Below are 22100 nucleotides of genomic sequence, written 5' to 3' on the forward strand. Positions count from 1 at the left end.
TACGATTAAAAGACTTACGGTGCTCGGTCGTCAGAGGTCTTAAAGTAATATCTCGTACCGTGCTTTTTAAAAAAATTTAACAGCTTTGGCTAAGGTCAGCTGGGACGCACACGCGCACACGCGCACACACGCACACACACGCACACACACAATAGTTAGGTTCTAATTTCACAGCTTATACACTGTTCACCAATCCCTTTGCTTGCTTGTATTCAACGTCGCCCTGATACACCTGGGGTCTTGAGAGATGAAACAACGTGCCCAGATATCACAGTCTTATGTGCACGCTTACGTAATCGTTCTTGAACCACGTGAAAAAAGAAAAAAAAAGCGAGAAAAGAAAACGTATCGCTTCAAGGGTATAACGGTGCCACGACGGGACTTCCTGTGCGAAAGCGAAATAAGGCAACTACATTACGAATATGGCCTATTTATATTATGCCAGTGAGAGGCTGTTGCAGCGCGCATACAAATACGTAATAGTGATAAAGAATAAAGCCTCCTCTGCAGTTTTTCTTTATAATATAAAGCGCGAACTCTCGCGAATACAAAGAAACAAACATGGGAACGCCTTTCTTTTTTAGCGTATTAGTATTTCCGCTATGTGTGGCCCAGAATTGGAGCCGTTTAATAACTGGCCTCTTCCGGTAGAATGGGAATAAATTGGGCGCTTTATAGAGTCAGCTGCGGAAGAAGTCTGTAGTCGCTGAATCAAGAAAAATAATTGAAGTGGCTCGGAAGTGTGAACTCCGTGTTCTTATTCTTTTTATTTTTAGCCCTGATCTTTTTTTTTTCTTCTACTACGAATTTCAACACAAACGGGAAGTAATTAGAACTCACGAGTAAAAAGAAGGCTACCAATTACAAATAATGCGGACAACCTGAATTCTGACATGCTTTGCATGATGTCTGGGACTTCGTTTTTCCTTTCTTCCTTTCTTTCTTTCTTTCCTTCTTTGATTCTTTCTTTCTTCCTTTCTTTCTTTCTTTCTTACTTTCTTTCTAGTGTATCTTGTATCTTAGGACCCAATTTAACGTAAACATTTCATCTTAGACGCACATACTCACAGTCTGCCACACACATCTTCAGCACTATTTCTACGCAAGTATACATTCTATACCCAAAAGCTATCATATCATAAGACAGCATCTCACGGTACAGCCTCTCGCAAAAAAAAGTAAACGACAATTGGCCGTTGTCGGCAACGAACGACACTCCTTTAGATAAGGTGTACCCGCGCCCCACTGATTCAACACCGCACGCTACCCGAATCGCGAAGTTGATTACCGTGTTTGTCGTGCGCATAATTGCGAACTGGACCGTTCGATTTCAGTATGTATGACATAAGCACTCGAGGCGTTATTTCCGGCGCACACTCCCCTCGTTTCGTCGCTGCCTCGATATTTCGGGTCACGTCACGGGAACGCTGTGACCTCGTTTGAAATGGGCCCCCCACATCCGCCGAACTGTGACAGACAACCCCACGGAGCTCATTTCGGCGTTGATTACATCAGGGCCACTGCTTGGCGACCTGCGGCAGTGTAGCCTTGAAACGGGCACTCTCGCTTTCTATATATGGGCGTTCGTCTCCGTTTCGCACCAACCAACTTCACCAATTACGTAAGACCAACTGGCCCTGAAGTTAGTCCTTTATAAGCAGGTATACGTACAGACGTGCTTGTCAGATCGGACGAAACGGCTACTTACTATGCGAGGCACGTAACAGGGGGGTTTCCTGCGCGTGCCCATTCACACTGTCGCAGCTTCGGTGAAAGCAACCGCCAGATGAGATAACACGTCGTATCTTCGAGATTTTTCCGGAAGTATTTTCATCTATGCGGCTGCTTGAAGCGCTGCCGGAGCTTTTTTGGCTCATGAATCACGTGCATCAAAATAGGTCACTGGACCGATAGCCGCTGGCATACGTTCCAGAATGCAATTAATGCGGCTAGGGAACGGAACCGTCTCTTAGTAGGTTGTGCGTATCGAGCCCAGATTACAATGTATCGGAAACGAGTCTCGTTTTCGATAAGAGATGGGGAATGGCCCCTATACTTGCTAGCTCGCCAAGCAGGACGGTGGTGCTTTCCCCGCAGCATCAGAGGCCGCTTGCAGGAAGCCTTTGCCCCCGCGTGTAAACCGCTTACACATGGCCTCCGAGTTCTGGGGGCGCGCGCTGACAACGCGCGCCACCTGAGCTTGGAGCAGGCCGTGGTTTACAGTAGTTTGGTTGCGGGGCGCAATGTAGAAGGCGCGCTACCGGTGTCGACGCCATGCTACGCCTTCTGAGTGCAGCCGAATGCCTTAATGTTAATCGCAGCAAAGGGGGAATTGACTTGTGCTAACTCTATTGACTCGATATGATGACACATTGCAAATACGAAACACTGTGGCTTGGAACACCTGAAAAAGGTAGCGTGCGACGCTATGCAATATCAGCGAACCGCAAACAATCTAATCTATCTCTCATAATATATATAGGATAGGAATAAACTTTATTTGTCCAACGGTTATTGATGTTGGTGCCCGGGGCTAGGCTGCCAGGGGTCCATCGCCCGAGGAAAATCTTTCGAGATCCTCGGCAACGGCCCTGGCCCGCTGGACGGCCCACTCCTGGTCTTCGGTTGCCTCGCTGAGGAGGGCGGCTTGCCATCTCTCAGCGAGGCGCCCCGCTTCAGAGGGTTCTGCTGTTGTATTCCCCCTTCCTCTTTGTCCTTGTTCCACGTGGCTTTGGCATTCCCAAAGCACATGGGCCATATCGGCCCGTTCGTGCTCGCACCACGGGCAGCCGGGCGACGGGTGCAGCGCGGGCCACGGGCGGTGCAGGTGGTAGGGGTTGGTGAAAGTGCCCGTCTGCAACCGTCTCAGGTCGACCGCCTGGGACCTGTCTAGGCGCCCGTGGGGTTGCGGATATTTTCTTCGTTCTTTCCTATAGTGACCAAGCACCTCTCTGTACGTTGCCGGAAACTCCTTGACATCGCAGTCGGTGTCCGCGTGATCCCCAGCTCCGTCCGCCGCGATTTGTGTTGTATTGGTAACGACAGCGGCCGCGCCAGACGGGGTGGCCGCCGCCGTCGCCGTCACTCCTCCGCTGGGGTCCCGCACAACAACGGCAGCGGCTGCCCTCTGGGTGACTGCGTCGCGGCGGGTAAGCTGCCTCGCGACGACCCGGAAGCTTATATATAATATATATAAGCTTGCGAATGCACGCAAAGAGCCTTCAGCGGGGTCAGTTGCGCGGCAATATTATCTCTCTCCCTCTCTAATATATATATATATATATATATATATAGATATTGATTGATTGATTGATTGATTCATAGAATGCCGCGCAACTGACCCCGCTGAAGGCTCTTTGCGTGTATTCGCGGACTTATTTCGCGCTCCGGAAACACCTTTATCTAGGACGTAATGAGGAACAGAAAGCTGTATGGGGAGTTTTTCATGTTGCTTTACAATTTTCTCGTTGACACTTTCCGTTTAATTATAATATTTGAGAATTTTAATAATTATTTAAGACTAATTATCTAATTAAGCTGAATAAAATAATAATCTGAGAATCTCTAAGCGACGGCAAGCAACATTACCTTGGTTCTGCCCAGTTACGCGGCATTCGCATATTTTAAAACTCTGGCTAAAGTTAGCTGGGACACCCTGTACATAGAGCGAATTACTATTGCAAAATAGCAATTCGCCATATGCCGCGTCATATGCAGTTGCCGCCGAAGTACAACGTTCCCCCCCCCTACCTCCCCCCCCCCCAATTTCTTGCGCGCGACGGAAGATGGCACGTTTCCTTCCCGCTTTCCTTCCTTGCGCAAGCGAAATTGAGCCGCCATCGGCAGTTCAGCCTCGCACGTTTTCACTCGCACATACAGTATATGGCACGTAGCGACGGTGTTATCGCCCTTGGACTTTATATCCAAACACCACGGCAACGACGACAGCAAAAATGCGCCTGGAGTGTGCATAAGATCATTTATTGTCTTGATCGGTGGTCATCATTTCACTCGCAACTGCAGTCACATTCTTTCATAATGTCAAATCGATGCACGTACGGTGCTGGGTGGTTGGTTGGCCCGGATCGGTGTGGCATCGCAAGGGATATGTCTGCAACACGGAACGCTTAAACAGCGCTCCCGTTCCGGTATCGACACATCCACATTGAAATCACCGACAACGATAACAGGGGTCAGAATTGCTTCGGACCTCCACCTAATGTTTCCTCTGAAAAACAAACTATAACCACGTGCGTCGATTTGACATTATCAAAGAATGCGATTGCAGTTGCGAGTGAAATGATGACCACCGATCAAGACAATAAATGAGTGCGCGTACCGTACCTGCGATGACACTACGACAGGGTAAGTGTCATCGCAGCTAATTTACGCAAAGTGAGTAGCCATGAACCCTACGGGACTATGAGGCATTGCATTTTTTGCTTGCTGACGGGGGTATGAACCATTGCTCACAGGGGTATGGGCCATTGATGATGACCGTTTTTGACGTGCTGTTCTGTATGTTGTATGCAAGATTAGAAAGAATTTAAGCATTGTTCGCTTCACTTTGCTGAGTCCTTGTAGCCTCTGTCTTACGGGGCTATGAGCCATTGCATATTTTGCTTGCTTACGGGAACGTGAATGCTTACGGGGGTATGAACCATTGATGATGACAGTTTTTGTTCACGGAGAACAAAAATGCATGGAACCCTAGCCATATACAGCTTCGCTGTGAAATAACTCTTAATGGATCCGCCAGCGGCGCGGAACAACGACGAGGGCAGGAGTGACATCAGGTACATATGGAACACAAACCGGTGCCAACGTCCAACATGCTTATTCGCTTCTTTTCAGACGGCTATTTTAGGTCAATGAACAAATTAGGCGTAACTAATGTTCTGATAAAGAGAAAAGCGTGCGCGTAATCGGGCAACGCTTCAGAGGACGCGCACGCAACCGCGAGGTGCATTCGCTTACCGCTTTCAAGCTAAAATAAGGCCGCGTGTAAATTATCACCAGCACTAACGTTCCGCTTGCGCTTTCTGATGAAAGCGTTGCATCACTGGCGACTGATAATTCGTACAGAAAGCGAAACCCGCGCTTAGTTCCCTTTACTCAGCAAGTAGTGCGTGCTGTCATACATAGCCCCTGAAAGCTGACCCCTAGCTATTTAATGTAGTAATTTAAGGCTGGTTTTCACAATTACCAAGAATGTATACGATCGCGAAATAAGGCCATGCATCTGACCTCCCCTCTCCACCCCCCCCCCCCCCCCCCCCCGCCTGCATCAAATATACACTTCCGGAGCCTATACAACCTTCTCCTTGCCTTCTCTAGAATTTGGGCTGCGGTTCTGCTAAGCCGCACGTATTCCTGATTTTTTTATTTTATTTTTGTTCTGTACGCTTTCTGTTTGATTCAGGACGTCCGTACACTTTGTTATTACGTTTTTTGCCCCAGATTGCGTAACACTTTCCAACACCGGTCAGCAGCCGCTGAAAGGGCGCTTTTGTTGGTTTTCTTTCTTCATTTCTTAAAGGCGGTTGACGGGCCGGCTGCATCTTATGCAGTCCACGCTGCTGTGTGGATTTCTTTCTTCAGCCTGTGCCATCACGATCGAGCGACCAGCAAGGTAAAAACATTGCTCCGCTACTACTAAACGTAAAAAAGCGTTTTATTTACTCTTTTTAAACTTTACTGTGCCCGCAATATTATCTGCGTTACAGAGAAGAGATGGAAAAACAGAAAATCAGGAAATAGTTTAAACGCAGCAGAAACTGAAAATAATTTTGTGCGTGCCCTGGTCTATATGTTAGTTCGTATGCCACAAAAATATATATAAATGAAAGTGCAACTATGATGATACTGTGTCACTTTTCGAAGTGGCTTTTCGAAGAAGGAAAGCGAAAAGAATACCGCTCTACCTGCGGGAAAAAATTATGCATTCTGTTCGGGAATAAGAGTTGCTCGCTTGAGTAGTTATCTGAGAGCTTCGACGTCATCAGGCTGCTTCACTATAATTTGAATCAACATCCCTGGAATAGGAAACACAAGAAAGGCTAACTTCTAGAAGCATTGTTGCAATATGGAGCAGTCACCGTCCTTATTTGAGTGATTACTTCGTGAACAGCCAAAGCAGGAGTTTATTGTAATTTTACCTTCATGACTTCAATGCTGATTCACTTGGGTATGTTCCCTTTCTCTGCGCTCGTTCCCACAGGAGGTCAGTTCTGGCGCTGTACATGCTCAATTTGGTGAGTGCGAGCTGCACTTCTTCTGCAACCGTGCATTGTCTCCTGTATATGCAGCTTTACCTAACCAATGCCTTAAATTTTTTTTCTTCTTTCAGGCTACTGAAATTGTTTACCGTATGCTACGCAGCAGAGGAGTCGTCAGGGACGTACCCAACTTCGAGGTGAAACTGTTGTTCTGCAATGCTGTCGACACGATAACACCAATCAATTAATCAATCGATCAATAAATCGGTCAAATCAATCAATCAATCAATCAATCAATCAATCAATCAATCAATCAATCAATCAAATTAATTGACACGTTAGCGCCAATTAGTCAATCAGTCAAATCATTCACTCAAATAAGCCACTCAAACCAGTCAATCAATGAAATTTTCGTTTCGGAGAGCGGGGGCATAAGAACTCAAAAGCTCTAGAGCGCTTGAAAAGACTTCATAGCCTTGTACTGTTCAGCAGCACATATCACAACATCCATGGCGGCACATGTACGCCTGTCCTGCTTACAAAATATACTTTAGAAGAGTTAACTGCTGGACTAGTTGGTGATCTTGTATACTGAAAAGATGTTGCGCCAAAAAACAACACGCACAAGAAAGATGACGACACCACGGGCGCCCGTGGTGACGTCGTCTTTCTTGTGCGTGTTGTTTTTTGGCGCAAAGTCTTTTCAGTATGCTTACAAAACGTTGGCAAAATACATTCCGCAGGCGTGCACAGTTAGTATACTCGCTAGCTGCGCGGAAACACGCAGAGGAAGAATTTTCATTTACAAGAGCGAATAGATGAAACAGAATTAAGAAAACATTTTCAGTAATAAAAGCACTACATGGTAAAAGGTATGAAGCTCAGACCTAACTACACGAAGTAACGTCAAGCACTTTCAATGCTGCATTGTTTAAAACAGAGAGCAGCATTTTAGCATTTCGGCACCGTAATTTGCCTATCTCTGAGAAACAGCCTACTTGCACAGCGAGTTGCGTCGGTTTAAGTCTCGCGCTTATTTTAATGCCCTGTTCTCAATATGAAGAACAAACGAAGAAAGTTCGTTTGCAAATTTTGTAAGCATCACGTTTTGCTACGCTCCATGAGTCTCCTAAATCTTACTCGTAGGAAACCGTTAAACTGTAATACTTTCTATAAGTGCACTTAAAACTGTTAACGTCTGACGTAGTGCAATTTACGTAATTAATGTAATTAGATCGCGGCACACTACAATCAAGCTTGGCTGCTGCGCCCTAGCACACTAGCCAGGTAACTAACGAGCGCACATACAATCTAACTAAATAATTTACATATAACTAACTACTTCCTGGAAGGTGTTTTGACATTAACCATAGGAGCAGGGAGTTCAATTATTCTATAGTCGCTAAGTTCAAGAGGATGTTGGCCAAGTTCAGTATTGTAAAAAGACAATACACCTGCTGAATTTTTCGTTCTGCAGCCATTTGCAGAGAAACCAACATTGCCGAAAAATGCACCTTGTGTTTCTCGCGCTTGAGAGGATGAAAAATAAAGTGTATGCTTAATGAGAAGCAAAACGCGTTACCTGTCGATAAATTTGACTGACAAGAGCAAAAATTGTCCTTCAAATTTGATGCCAGGGTTGCTTACTACATTGGGTGCCTGGGTATCGTCGTTGTCTTCGATTTGAAAATGATCTCCTTGTTTCTTATTGCGCATAACTTTTGTTTCCTACATAGGTGGCGATGTTCGCACTCAGCCTTGGAGGATATATTTATTATGCAAGGTACGCATGGATTTCATTGCATGCAATTGTGATTAGATTGAATTTCTAAGCCTTGATTATTTGGTGGTTTGATAGGAGAAAACGAAGCCAAACAATTAAAACAACAATCAGCATATTGAATACTGTTGTTTAATTGGACATACTGCCCCTCCCCCCTTTCTAAACACGGTTGAGCTACAGTATGTTTGTTCTCATTACAGGAAAAATGGTCATTTCAATGATATCGTGCCACTTGTTTTGAGGTAAGACATCTGTAAGCATTTGTTTCTCAATGTAAACCATTAGCAACGTAGATGTTTTACTTAAATATGTTGAACGCCATAACCATATAACCATAACTGTAGAAATGTTTATTCATGTAACAGCTATACCGCAAGGCAAGCTTCACGAGAAAAAATAAGCTCATTAACAATGTGTCTTGTGCAAGAGCCAAGCTAGTATCCAGACGCGCAAAAACGTAGAAGCACGGTGCATACTGTCTGTCTCTCGGTTTGCTTTTGCTCTTCTACAGACTATGCGCAGAGTTTAGCCTGAACGCATACGTTTTAGTGGTACTTCGCTGGAGCACCAGGGCTGATCTATACGAACAGCAACGCTTGTCGCGACATGTGGCTCTACAGTGTGTGCAAGCACATTGCATATGCTGGCGCATCTGCTAGCACGCGCAGATATTTCCGCAACGATAGATGCTTCCTGATGTTATGGCTTTAGAACGTTTCGATACGGTTTGGTTGAACACGGCGCCACAACATGTCTCCGCCAGCTCCGCTTTCTTCCCTGCTTCGTTCGCGGTAAAACGGTAACACTGAATCGTGCACGTTCAGCCTAGAGCTGTTTAATGATGTTCCCGACTAGCCTCAAAAGCTGTTCGTGCAAGCTCGCGTGTGTTTGCCTGCGTAAATACCAGTCGTCGAAGCTGGCTTCACCACAAGAAAACCTTTTGTGCGGAGAAGGCAACTTCCGGGAGTTGCTTCGTATTGCACTTCGCGTACTGAAACTCACTCTGCGCTTGCGTGTGTGTGCTAAGTTTTGAGCGACACCGTAAAGAGATGTAATTATTAAACCGAAATTACGGTTTGCATGCAGACCTTTCTTCATTCCGCGCCTGTCGGAACGAAACTGCGGCGACACAGAATCAAAACCTGCAGACTTAGTGCAGCACAGAGCCATCGCCGTCCGACCCATTGTGGCGGGCCAAATCAAACCGTCCCTTTTCTTCCTGTCCTCGGCAGGCACCTGATCGGAAAGGAGGAGCTCGTCGGCTACGCCCAACTAGAGGCGAAGCTGGCTCTCAAGGAAGCCGAGCTCCTCAAGGCGCCCGGAGACGTCGACAAGCTGGTCCGATTGTGCGACGTGACGCCAATCACCGAGACGCCTCCCTTGATCACGTGCAACGGCAACGGACACGCGTACGGAAACAAAGTGGGAGGCAAATTAAGGTGCCCGACCGTCGCGGTCAATGGTACGGTTAAGCACGACGCACCGCGGGCCAAATGTTTGTTGCCGTTGAACGGAGTTTCCAACGGGGGGCTCCTCGATCAGTGTACGTGCGACCACGGAAGCGCTCTGCGGGTGCTGGGCAGCGTGTTCCGGCTACTACGGGAACGCCACTGCACCTGCAGACACCAGTACAGCTGCCTGGCCAATTTCTTCAAGGTGAGTGTCGTGCCGGTTTATCGTGTAGCCAAAGTTCGACGAACGCTCGTCTAGACAGGACTGTCGCGACGTATGATCACGTGACGAACGCACTCCCGACGCACGTGCTGTCACGCCAGAGACATTGCACGGTGTTTCATTGAGTCTACTTCTCAAATCTTTTTTTTTTTAATTGGTTTTCAGGGTTCCCTGTTGTAGGTCCTGCTCCTCGGAGTGCGCAATCCCCTTCCAAGACACATTTTCCCCCCTTGTATTAAGAAAAAGAACCATCCTTGTAAAATGAAACATTTCTTCAATCGATTATTCATCTGCTGCATAGACAGCCTTGTGAACAAGGAACCTGTATGGGTTCCAAGACTGCATTTTCGAACTTTTTATTTGGTCAGTGCCTAAATATAAGTTAAGTATTTTTGTCAAAAGTTTTCGAATGGTTGTAAACTGAGCTAAAGTATATCAGCGTGAGAACATTGGACAGCACCGGGCAACACGAACGAAGGCTGCGTTCTTGAGGCATGGTCTTGTGCCGCTCTATCGCGCTGAAGTATTCAATGTTAATGAACGTCTGTAATTAAAACAAGCTATTGTTGAAGGATGATAATTGTACTGTGCGTTCTTATTGATATCTAGTCGTGTATCAACAGAAGAATAAGACTGTGAGCGTATGCATGTTGGAGGGAAGGCGCGATAAAGGTTCTGACCAATACGTTCTCGCCTATACGGCACAAGTGAGGGGATGCCGTATGACGTGCAGCTTCGAATTTGCTTTCTTGCCTACCAAGTAAGCAATAAACTACAAACCGAAAGCACAATGACTGGCGTTTTCGCATTAATCTTGCATTAAAGTACAGTCGGTAGTGAAATCCGTGACGTCATGTATAGTAGAAAAAAACAACTCTTTAACCTAAGAACTACTGCAGTGAATGGCTGGACGATGGCAGTAATGGCTGTGTTCATTGAGTTTTGTAGCACTGCGCTATCTTTGTAGCACTCGGATACAGTCAGACGGATGAGAATCATTTCTTCGCGTGATGCTACCTGTATACCTTGCAGACTCCTGTAAAACGTATTGCCATAGCAATTATATGGACACTCGAAGATCATTTTGCCGTCGCCGTGAGGTTCCATATATATTTAGGTATACGTATGCTATGTCTCGCTATGCTATGTGACATGCCGTATATACTGGTTATATTGTCACACCATTCTATCACTAAAGTTGCTCATACGAGGTCTTGCATTCTTAACAAAATTATTACTCAGAATCTTATAGAACGGTAGCCTACAAACTAATCTCATGAAACAAAATACCGACAGTGCATGTCTTTCATCTTAAGTCATCTCAGACTTAAATATTAAATGTGCGAAACAGTAACGGAGCTTGAACCTGAAAATTATGTAAATTTATTGGCGCGGCTGTGCACTACATCCGGGATCGGCTCAGAAAACAGATTTGAAACATACCCGACACGGTGAAGTGGTGGTAAAGTCGCTAAGAAAGATGTTAGCGTTAATTAATAAACATACATTGTCTGATGGCAGGATTCAAACAGAGGACCTCTATAGTAGAGCAGCTCATCTTTACTTGGTCAGCTTACGTTTTCTTCAATTCATATTGCCACTACAGCTGCGACTCTTCTTAGACTTCGTGTATTATTCTAACACGTTGCTATCGCATTCGTTGCTTCGCCCAAATGGCGAAACTATATTTTTGATTAGAGTATTCTTTTCTCGAAGTTGTGACGTATTTGTTCCCTGCAGATAGCTTTGAAGTTCGGCACCGTTGGATGGGCAGCCGGCGTCGGCTTCAGTGTGCTCAAGGGATACCGCAAGATGCGAATACGACAGCTTCTCTCCGGGCTGCTTCTAGGCCCGATGGCGCTCCGGACGGGGTGCTTTCTCGGCGGACTGACGGGACTTTACAGCGTGAGTACATGCCTTTGGAGTATTATGGTGCTTTACGGCGCTCATTAATAATATTCTCTCTTTAATGCGATAGGCACCAGCCGCATTAGAGAGAGGAATCGTCATTATTTGGGTATCTCGAATCGTAACTCCAGACAAGTTATATATGCACGACGTTGTTGCGAATACGCGTCGTCAACGCATTTGAACGATTCCACGACAAGCAGTTTCACTCCATCGCCACTGCCACAAAGGATGTCGGTTATTGTATTCCATAGCGGGCTGCAAGGCACCCATGGTAATATTGGGTTTCTTTTTTTGCCGCGACAAACCGACTTACCTCTTGAGACGAGAAGCCAGGAAAGTGGGAAAGTGAAGATAAAAAAAGATTTTCAACGTTGAGGAGGTACACCCCCAACTCTCCTGATAATTCTCTTAAAAAATTTAAAAACAATTTCACTGCCGCGTCATTAATTCCCCTCAACGTTGCCTTGAACTAAAATACGTTGACAAAGCTGCCAGGAATTCTGTCGTCATAACGCCTGCAGGGCCAGTGCGCTTGCGGTCTGAACGCATTGAGATAGGTCTGTTTGCCGTTTTGCCGTTGTGTCCAACGTGCCAGCTTACACACAAGCACACAGTATGCGAGCTCGAGAGGCACGCTAATTTTATTGCTATAGCAATATATATATATATATATATATATATATATATAACAAGACGGAAAATATAAAGCACGAACGTAGCAGCTGTTTTATTTCCGCAACGGCTTGCGCCTGATATGTACGCAGATGAAACAAAAATGATGCTTCACCTATTAGACGAAGTCGCAGCATTACCACTTGTACAAGTGATAGTCTTGAGAATGCAGTAAGGAACAGGACGGGAGCGTTCTTGCGTTTTCGCTAGTGTAATATAGCAAGTACGTTCTAGAAAATATAGTGACAACACATCCAACTAACAAGAGAGTGCAAGAGGGGCATTTATTTCTAAGATTTCATTCCTCGCGGCTAGAAAACTAGCATAATATATACATATTCAAGGCAGGTAAGAGGGTTCGCTTCTCTTTTCAGAGCTTTCGAGAAATAAATGCGCGGGGCAACGGGTAGCCAGCTATAGACGTCTCGGAATCGGCTGCGGTCGTGCGGGCAATGGATTAGTTTCTTTTGACGAAGGATGAACTTCGCGCGCGTGCCGAGCACATTGCGCACAACAGGGAAGCAGTCTCGCGGCGCGCGCGCGCACAGCGGCTCATTAGGCACTCAAGGACGTTCCTCACGCATTCCGCGGAGGGGTCTGCCTTTTTCCTCGCCGTCGTCCCCTCTGAGAACAATTCGCTGTCTAGGGTATTTCTTTCTTTCTTTTCTTCTTTCTTTCTTTCTTTCTTTCTTTCTTTCTTTTTACTGGAGCGTGCAGCGGTGCAAGACAAACCCATGCTACGCGCATCCTATACGTGCTTTATTTTGTGTATTGTGTGCATGGTGACGCACGTTATATTACTGTGCGCCAGTGCTCACTCGACCTTGGCGGCCGCAATGATGTGAGGACGGAATGAAAAAAAGAATAAAGGAAGGAAAGCATGCGGGCACTGCACGCAAGTAGCACTTAAGACGGAAACAATGTGTAAGCCCATTATGTAGAGCCAACGTGATCGAATGTAGGTCAAATATGGCTGAACGTTAGACCATCCTTGGCCTTCGTTCCTGTGTGAATATCAGTCCTATATAGACCATCCGGTCGAAAATCAGCTTATCAAAACTCCACCCTATATACGGCGTTTCTCTTAGCTAGATCATTTATAACACACCGCATAAGAGTTTCATATACTTACAACAGTAATAAAAACACCAATTATTCTCCGCAGAACTTATACGAAAAGGTGTCTGTAGAAATGCGCGTTCCATGCGGTTACAGGCGCTGCTGCGGTAACGCTTTTACGCTGGCCCCGTCTCAGCCATACAAAAAAGCCAGCATAACCATCTTGGCAGTATCTGTGCAACTTTTTTTTTAGGTTTATTGTCGCTTATCCTCCTCCCCTTCTCTTCCTACTCTCGCGCATTTTCGGCTGCAGAGAGTTGCATTCCCTGATTATCAGTTCTCGAATGTGGGTTGGCGCACATGCACGCGCACACAGATATAATGAAAGAAGTACAAGCGCGTAAAAAAGCAAAAACAAACATTTAATAGTTTCGGCTGGTGTCTGGCCGTCATCATGGGTACGGTTGCAAGCACCCAGATCTCAATTTATAAATTTTCTCTGTAAGAGTGTAATAAAAAATAACAATAAAAAAAGAAAACGTAGGTAGCCTATGACTACAAATACGGGTACATTCACTCAAGTAAAAAAATAATTGAAAGCGTAGGTAGGCTGTGAATACCTCTACGCGTACATTCATTTTGATTCTATATTTTTCACGCCACTCCCTTGCAGACGCCACTGAATGTACGCGTGCTTGTATTCATAGGCTACCTACGCTTTTCTTTTTTTCTTTCTTTACTTGTGTGAATGTGCGTGTGTTGGTATTTAAGGCACCACTGAATGTACGCGTGTTTGTAGTCATAAGTTACCCTTTCTTCTTTTTTTCCCCCGCTCTTATGGAGAAAGTGTGAGAAAGCTCTTGTTCCTTGCAATCGCACTCATGAAGGCCGGACCCCGGCCGAAACGTCGAAATTAAATGTTTGTTCTTGCTTTCTTTTGCGTGCGCCTGCTGACTTCATTACATTTATTAAACACCGGGTCCGAAGAACTACTTCTTTCATATATACAATATGGCAACCCTTCCCCCCCACCCCTTTATAGCTTTTTCTTCACTATTACAGCTGAGCAGTTGCGTGCTTCGCTGGTTGAGCGGCGGCCAACGGGACTGGCACGGCCTGGTGGCTGGCACCGCGGGTGGGCTCGCCTGCGCCTTCTGCCCCAGCTCCTACGTCTCCCTCTACCTGCTCTGGAAGCTCATCGAGGTCGGTGCCAATATGCGCTCTATGCTACATCACTGCTTGGTGCTGGGCTAGTGGGCTCGTAGCTGTCGTCGTGTGTCAGAAACGCGAAGCAATGCGAAATGAGACCATATATAGGACCGGAAAGAGCGTCCCGTCCAGAACGCTCCTTGCGCTCCTTTGCTGTCCTGAAACATTTTATATTGTTTCGCGTCCTATAACGCAGGTGCACTGTATACTTTGTGTACTAGCGCAGAGCGGTTACATATGAAAGGAAACGTATATTCGGTGCAGGACTGTGAAGCAACGAGTACCGCATGCTGGAGCGTTATCTCAGACACCGTGCATTCGCTAACGGATGAAACTCGGAATTTAAATGACAATGTAAATGATCACGCCGTCTGTTTGTTTAGTCCTTCTGCAATGCTCGTGGACATTTGCCGTAGGACACCTTTCTTTTTTTTTTTGGGGGGGGGGGGGGGGTAGATTTTTGAAGCACGCTATTTTCCTCATGCCTACGGTTGCTTCTATTGCCGAATTAATAGCCTGGCTGTAAAAACCCAACGATGGATTCTTTCATGTGTTCAGGAAGACGGCCCGCATCGTACAATAGCGGGTACGTGAGTGCACTTGCGTATCCATCCAGTGTTCATCGTGTTTTATACTGACTGCATGTACATGCGCAGTTGAACCTTGCAATGTTCTCAGCAAGGCGAAGTAAACATACACAAATTTCTTCTTTTTCTTTCCCATAGCAAGCTCTCGTATCAACATTTGGCGCCCCCTGAAGTTCGTCTAAGCGGACTTTCACTGTATTAACGACACATTAAGCGGTGTGATACGTAAGTAAACAGATGTGGTCACCCGGGGGGAAAACTACGCGGACCATAATTTCCACGACTGATCCAATTTTCTTTTCCGCAAATGAATGTAGCTTGACATTGAGGATGCAGTCCGAACTTTTGCATTTTGATATTTCCCGTAGCACTCGTCTGTTTCAGTTTGTGACGAGTGACTAGCACTCGTCAGTTTCAGTTTGCGCGTCGGAATTACGAATAAATTCGCTTTTAATCGGCGTGCCTGTAGTCGGTAAATCTTTACGCAACCGTCGCACCACCTTTTTAGAACAAATGTTTCGATCTCTAAGTGTGATATCATGTCGACGATCATTAGTCCATCCTGAATTCCCCTACTCGGTATTCCCCCTAACCGAACAGCTGTTGCTATAGTTTCTGGTGTATTTCTGGTGCCATTTTCTGGTGCATCACGCTCGCGCTCAACCGCATTTCTGTTTCCCGCAGCTCGTCTACCTGAAGAGCGCGGAGCAACAGCTTGTTCCCAAGTTCGAAGGAGCTGCCGTGTGGCTCTACGCTGTGTGCACGAGCATCATGCTCTACGTCGTGAGTGGACCCCGTGGACTAACCTCCTTCGGCAGTGAACGCGTGACAGCGGCAACAGCTTTTCAGACATTGTGTTCGCTCGGTAGCACGCCTCACACTAAACAAACTTATTGCGCCACATTCTAAGTCGAAGTCTAGCCGACATCTAGAAACACATTTGCATGTTGTTGTTTGTTTTTTAAATCAGAAATTACGAATCAGTTTATTAAAGCCTCAATAAAAGAATTACAAGCAGTATATTGTGCAGAAGAGTTGGCCGTAATATTTAACCAGCACCCTCAACAGGAATTAAGTGCTTAGATAGCACAAGATATAAAAAAAATATTGTGATCCACGCATTTAAGGCGTTATGCTAGTCATTGCAAGCGCAAGAACCGAACAGGATATAATTATTGTCAAAGGAAAGCTCCCACAGAGATTATTCGAAAGGCATGAATGATGAATATTTTAGCATGTAATGTAAATCATCTAGATCGTCATTCGTGGAAACGAGGAGCCAGCTATCAGTATTTCCAGTTGTGAATCTGGTCATACCGTTCGAAACAAACGAGTTTCACAGATGGTACGAAGTAGCAGGAAGTATACATTGCATCGCGCGTGTAAGTGTACATACGTGAACGACCAGGCGATCTGTAAACGTATCTGTTAAGGTTTTGATTCTTGCAACGCAGGCGATCTTGGAGCCCCACAACTTGAGGCCGCAGTACCGCAAGTTCCTGGACGACATATCGGGAAGGCTGTACGTATACGATGAGAAAGTCGCAACCCAGCTATAAGAGGAATATATGTAAAACAATCTGTTTTCTAGAGAATCCTCGACATGACGCACTGCGATTTCGCGTTGCAGCTTTTATGGCCTGCGACGTCACTTTTTTACGGTGAAAACGAGTTTTAACAGCACCTTAAGATATGCGAAGCACCTTTCTGCGGCACCACGTGCACGTTGTGGTAGCGCTTGGGCGACATATTTAATTTAGTTACGAGAATAAGCAAATGAAAAAGAAAGGGTCAACCTGGCGGCACTTGATAAACGTTAAGAAAGGCCTTGCAACGATGCCATCGCTGCCGCAATTTGCGTGCCAGATATATTGAGAAAGGCAAGCTCCCATGCGGTGACGACCTGCACCGAGCTGCAGTGCACTATTTCGGCGTGACAGCTTAAAAGCTGAAAGAGGTCCGAAGCGTAAAGCGGCGATTCTACTTGACGTACGAATGTATTCTTACGCGTTCTTGATACGTATTTGCGGAGTGGTCGACGTTATCTTTCTACCCGGTGCAAACGTGTCTATGGTGCGGTTACCCAAATTTCGCCACAGTGTGACAGCTGTTTTACCCCCGCCATTAAACGGAAGCGCCGGAGCCGGGCGACATATGCCTCACGTATACCACTGCAGTGGCATCCGCACGTCCCCACGCCACGCGGTAACCGCGCTGTTACGGTGGCGCAAATGTATGCCAACCAATAGTATCTATACGTCAAAGGGGAATTTTTGCATCTTCTTTTTTCAAATAGAGATATATCAACGAAATGTGTAGTGTGCATCATATTGAGCTCTACAAATTTATGCAGACATTCGCGAAGCACATTCTAAATAAAAAAATTCGCTGTAATTGAGCACGTCGTCTCGAAATGTCGAGTCTATACCGTTACACTGTTTCCTCTGCGTGCCCGTTTTGGCCTTACCGACGGTCACGCGAAGCCGTTCTTTCGGCAGCGTGATATTTATCGCCGATTTAAAGTTATTCCTACGTTTTTTGTACACTCCGTGAAACCGCAGGTTGAGTCGGAAATCGCGTTCAGCGATTTCAGATTCAGCGATTCACCTGTTTTTGAAACGTTTCAAGTAGCGAAGTTATGCGTACATGCGATTAGCGTTCTTTGGGTACTTCACGAAAATTTCCAGGGGCGGAGGGTGTGCGGGCTGGAGCTATATAGAGTGCCCCGATGTCCTCCTCCCCCGCCCGCCTGCTTCCCGCCAACCTAGGTCACGGTAATAGGTAGCGCATCGGGCTGATGTGCAGAGCGACAAGGATTGCAAACCTACGATCAAACCAACATGGGTTACTGGGTATTTGCCGCTGTTCAATGAACCCCTTTGATGCCACATTGGAGCACGAGGTAAGTTCCACTTGGTCTGTGCCGCTCTTCAATGAACCTCTATATGTCGGCAACATGAGTAACTGTGTATGTGAGTAACTGCGTATGTGCCGTTGTTTTGTGACAAAAAGATCCTTTGAAATGTCCTTCAGTGCTTGGCGAAATCGAACCCACGCAACGCGCGAACTTTACGGCGCCGTCGCTAGATGGCGAAGCGTGTGCAGTGAAAATAGGGTGCCTCGATGTAGCGTACGACGCGCTACATCGAGGCACCCTATAGTGAAAAGCATGAGAGAGGAGCCCGCGTTGCATGCACGTTTCGGCGTTGGTAATACGGCGTTGGCAATACGGTATTGCTTCCATGCTAATCGCATTAACGTCCTCATTCACCGTGAGATGGGTTCTGTCGGAATTTCTTCTATAGCTTTCAACTTTCCCGTAAAAAGAAAGCGAACTCCCGTGTGTGAAACGCGATTGACTCTCGACGCAGGATGTCCCAGATCAACCGGTTCCCCCTGGATATGCTGGGCCTGCACTCGTCGCAGGCCTTCCCGAATTATTTCCCGCTCAACCTGGACCGCAGGCACATCACCAGGCAGTACCTGGAGCACGTCCTGATCTGGTCGTGAAGGCGTCCTGCGCGGCTTCACCCCCGCCTGGCCTGACCCCTTGCCTGGCTCAACATTTATGCACTCGTTCAGTCCTCGGAGAACAGAAAATATGAAAATGAGAGGCCAAAATCAAATTACAGGGGATGTCCCTCTTTCTCTGTCAGCGTTCGCGGTTGTTGTGCTCCGATAGCCCCTAGTACGTTCAACAGAACGCTGCAAACGAGATTGCGTACCGCACTCGGAGATGCGCGGTTTCCAAGCTGATGTACGAGGTGCTTGTTAATAGTTCCTGTGATAACTTCACGTTCACTTTGTCGCTCATCCCACATCGTGTTCTACACAGTCAGTTGTATAGTGAGTATGTTCAATAAAATTTTATACATTGATACCACGGGCTCTTGTATAATGTTGGCTTCCGGGGGATTGAAAGGGTCAGGGACACCAAATTTTCGAGTTTGATTTTATGCGTTTCAAGTTAAACCGTGTATACGCGTCCCACAGCAAGTTGATAACATTTCAGCGTATTCGTGTCGGTAGAAACCATTGTATCTGATTTTTTTTTTTTAACTATTGCAGTTCAGCCGCGTAGCAGTCAGGCGAACCCGACGAGTGGCGAAATGAAAGCGCGTGGTTTCGTTCTCGCGTGGGCGTCTTGGCAGTCAGTCCGCTCTAGTTTGCGCGGGCGATCTCTAATTTGTGCTATTTTGTATCGCACCAGTGATATTGCGAGCACAATGCGACCGCAGCGCCCTGGCGGCCCCGTGGGAGGCCAGAGCGTGCGGTAGCTATCGAAGAGCCCATCACGGCACGCGCAATTATTCGGTTCGGAGCATGACGACGCTGCAGTGGGTCCTCCCACGAGAGCTGCTTTCTCGCGCCTGCCAGACCCAAAAGAGTTCACAGAGAGAAACGTGGACACTTTTCGCTGGGGAATCTTGCTTCCAAATGTGGCTTCGCCTAAATGTGGCTTCGCCGCGCCTTGCTCTGTTTAACGGTAGCCTAAACTTACCTTCCAAACGGGATCATAGCGCGGCCGATACAGAGTAGCAATGGCGAAGCGCCAGTCTTTTGTCGCCATTGGTTGGCCCGTGCCACTGGGGAGCACGTAGCATAATTTTTGCCGCTTCGCAGTGCTGCCAGTGGCACGGTATATATAGTCGGCGACGGGAGGAAGACATTTCATCATTGTGCACTCCAGGAGGTGGCGATTTCGATGCAAAAGGAAATTTTGGGAGGTTGGCCACGCGTGAGGGCAAGTTCTCCCTAGCGGCAACAGTTGCAAGGTGCATTCGTCGCCGAACGTCCAAAATCAACTTACAAAGCAGCGAAAGCCGCGCGGGACGCGGGAGCCAATGAGAGGAGTCAATGTGCAGAAACGTAAATGTGCGCAAACATAAAAGTTGCATTATACTGAAGTTGCGACTTGTGTGACGGATAAAAACTGCGTAAGATTACGTATTGCATACGATGGCAGTATATACACAACTGTACGCATCGCCGTTATAGTTAGACTTCAATCAACGGCTAAACACTAATTCGCTTCATATAAATTTTAACATTTGTGTTGGATCTACATGTATTTCTTTTTTACATTATAGTATCACTGTTAAAAAGTGCAGTGGTGATGAATGTTAACTTGAACATCTAATGCATTTCACCTCAGATTTTGAGGACGTATTTCTTTCAAAATGCATTCATGCATATTTGCTATAAATGGGTATTCAGTTCCGCAGTTAGTATACGTGCCACGAAGTTAATAATTACTAATAAGGTTAATGACTATAAAGACATATTAAATATAACATTGCACTGCGATCAGTTGTGTAAGTAAAGTCCACCTCTTTAAGTAATGCAGCTGATGTGACAGAACCGCGCTAATGCCACAGTTGTCTTTTTTCCGTTTCCACTAAAAACAAAAAGAAAGAAAAAGAAAAAAAAACAATCTACGTGTCTGTATTTATGAGCGCTAAGAATTGTCACTAAAATATGTTATTTATAACAACTTAATAGAGCAGTATGCACACACGTATACTTCTATATGCGCCCATGCACGAGGCAAAACAGTCGAGGAACTTATTTGTTAACTCTTTATAAACACGATTGAGAGCGCTGCTATTTCATTCCTTTTTCCTTCAATGCCCGAAGGTCTTATATATTTTCGCTGCTCACGATAACACAATAAAAATGAAAAAAATAAATAAATAGATGGAAAAGAAAAATGGGTTAGTTAATTACTAACAACAATAGTAAAAAAAGCAGCAGTGTAAGTAAAGCTAATAAGGCTATATGTAAAAAAGCTGGTTAGCTTTCAGAACGCGGCCATCTACGGGATCATCGAATGTAAGTTATGCGCAAAGTAGTCATTAGGGGATACAATGAATAATCTGCGACAAGGAGGACACATGTATGTTATGCATAAAGTAGCATTTTAGTTTATCACGAAATGAATTTCGCTACCTGCATCTGGCCATATTATCAGACAGGCAGTTCCAGGAGGCCGCCGAGGGTGGAAAGAACGAATTTAACGTCGCTAATGTTAGACCGGGTATGCGCATCATAGGAGTAAGCTGTGACTGAGGCGAGCCGAAGTTCCCAAAGGTGGTTTTAACAAGGTTTGCCTTGAAAGCTGGTGGTCGCAGACGCGCCAGAGCGCATCGCGAAGTCTTTTTTTTTTTTTTCCCTTCATGTTTTGCGTGATTTCTTCAGAGACCGGAAGAAAGAACCACATTAACGATAATGTAATGAAAACTATTTTTTTGGGCATTAATGCCCTAAAACGAATGTTTAGAATGTTGCGTAATTAAAGTTAACTCATTAGCGGACCAATCGCATTTAATGTAGTCGAGTAACTCAAGACGATTGCGAACAATATACGGTTAGCCTTATTTGTCAGTCCAAGTGTGCATGCCATTCTTTTTTTTTTTTATGTTTGGTTTTAGTTGCGCGGTACACTGAAACCGATTGCGGCAGTGCTTGAGGCGGGCCACGTGAACAGCCCGAGCCTTGTGTGAACGTCGGCAGTGGGAGGTCAATTTGGTATGACGTATGCATTACGTCATTCGAGCGCGTTAAGCCAACACCACCTAGATAGCCCAAGGCCTGTTCACTCCGATCCATGACGCCATGCTATTGGTCCGAAATTTCCATTGCCAAGGCTGGCGTGACGAAAGCGGTGATGTCAAAAACACCGCGGATTACTCGAGCGCATACCCATTATATTCTATGACAGTCGAGCCGGTAGCATGACGTCATAAATGGGAGTGAACAGGCCTTGTACTATCTAGGTGGTGCTGGTTATACCTGCGAACGGGCCAGAATACATGAGGTGTGAAATTTGCGGAATGTTTCGTCCCCAACAAACCGGTGTTCACAACCTAACGAAATGAACAGGAACAAGAAATGACAGGAACACGCCGGATGTCGTATAGAAAAGTGCCTGGTGTAGTGCGCGGGTCAAAAAACCTGGTTGAAAGAAGCCTCCTCTTGATGTGAAGA

General features: G+C 46.0%; 1 protein-coding gene across 2 annotated transcripts in view; it reads left to right on the forward strand.

Annotated features, from left to right (window-relative positions):
• LOC126522680 (transmembrane protein 135-like) overlaps positions 1–18993 on the forward strand; it is a 40768-nt gene extending 21775 nt beyond the window's left edge. For both annotated transcript variants that reach the window (XM_050171455.3, XM_055066532.2), the window contains exons 3-13: positions 5540–5632; positions 6221–6254; positions 6350–6415; positions 7955–8001; positions 8202–8243; positions 9234–9657; positions 11416–11580; positions 14380–14520; positions 15798–15896; positions 16568–16635; positions 18485–18993. In XM_050171455.3, the coding sequence (XP_050027412.2) occupies positions 5540–5632; positions 6221–6254; positions 6350–6415; positions 7955–8001; positions 8202–8243; positions 9234–9657; positions 11416–11580; positions 14380–14520; positions 15798–15896; positions 16568–16635; positions 18485–18623 (1318 nt within the window). In that variant the 3' untranslated portion in view covers positions 18624–18993. The remainder of the gene's footprint in view (positions 1–5539; positions 5633–6220; positions 6255–6349; positions 6416–7954; positions 8002–8201; positions 8244–9233; positions 9658–11415; positions 11581–14379; positions 14521–15797; positions 15897–16567; positions 16636–18484) is intronic.
• The last annotated feature ends 3107 nt before the right edge of the window (positions 18994–22100 follow it).

Source organism: Dermacentor andersoni, chromosome 6 (genome assembly GCF_023375885.2).
Source record: "Dermacentor andersoni chromosome 6, qqDerAnde1_hic_scaffold, whole genome shotgun sequence".
Taxonomy (NCBI): domain Eukaryota; kingdom Metazoa; phylum Arthropoda; class Arachnida; order Ixodida; family Ixodidae; genus Dermacentor; species Dermacentor andersoni.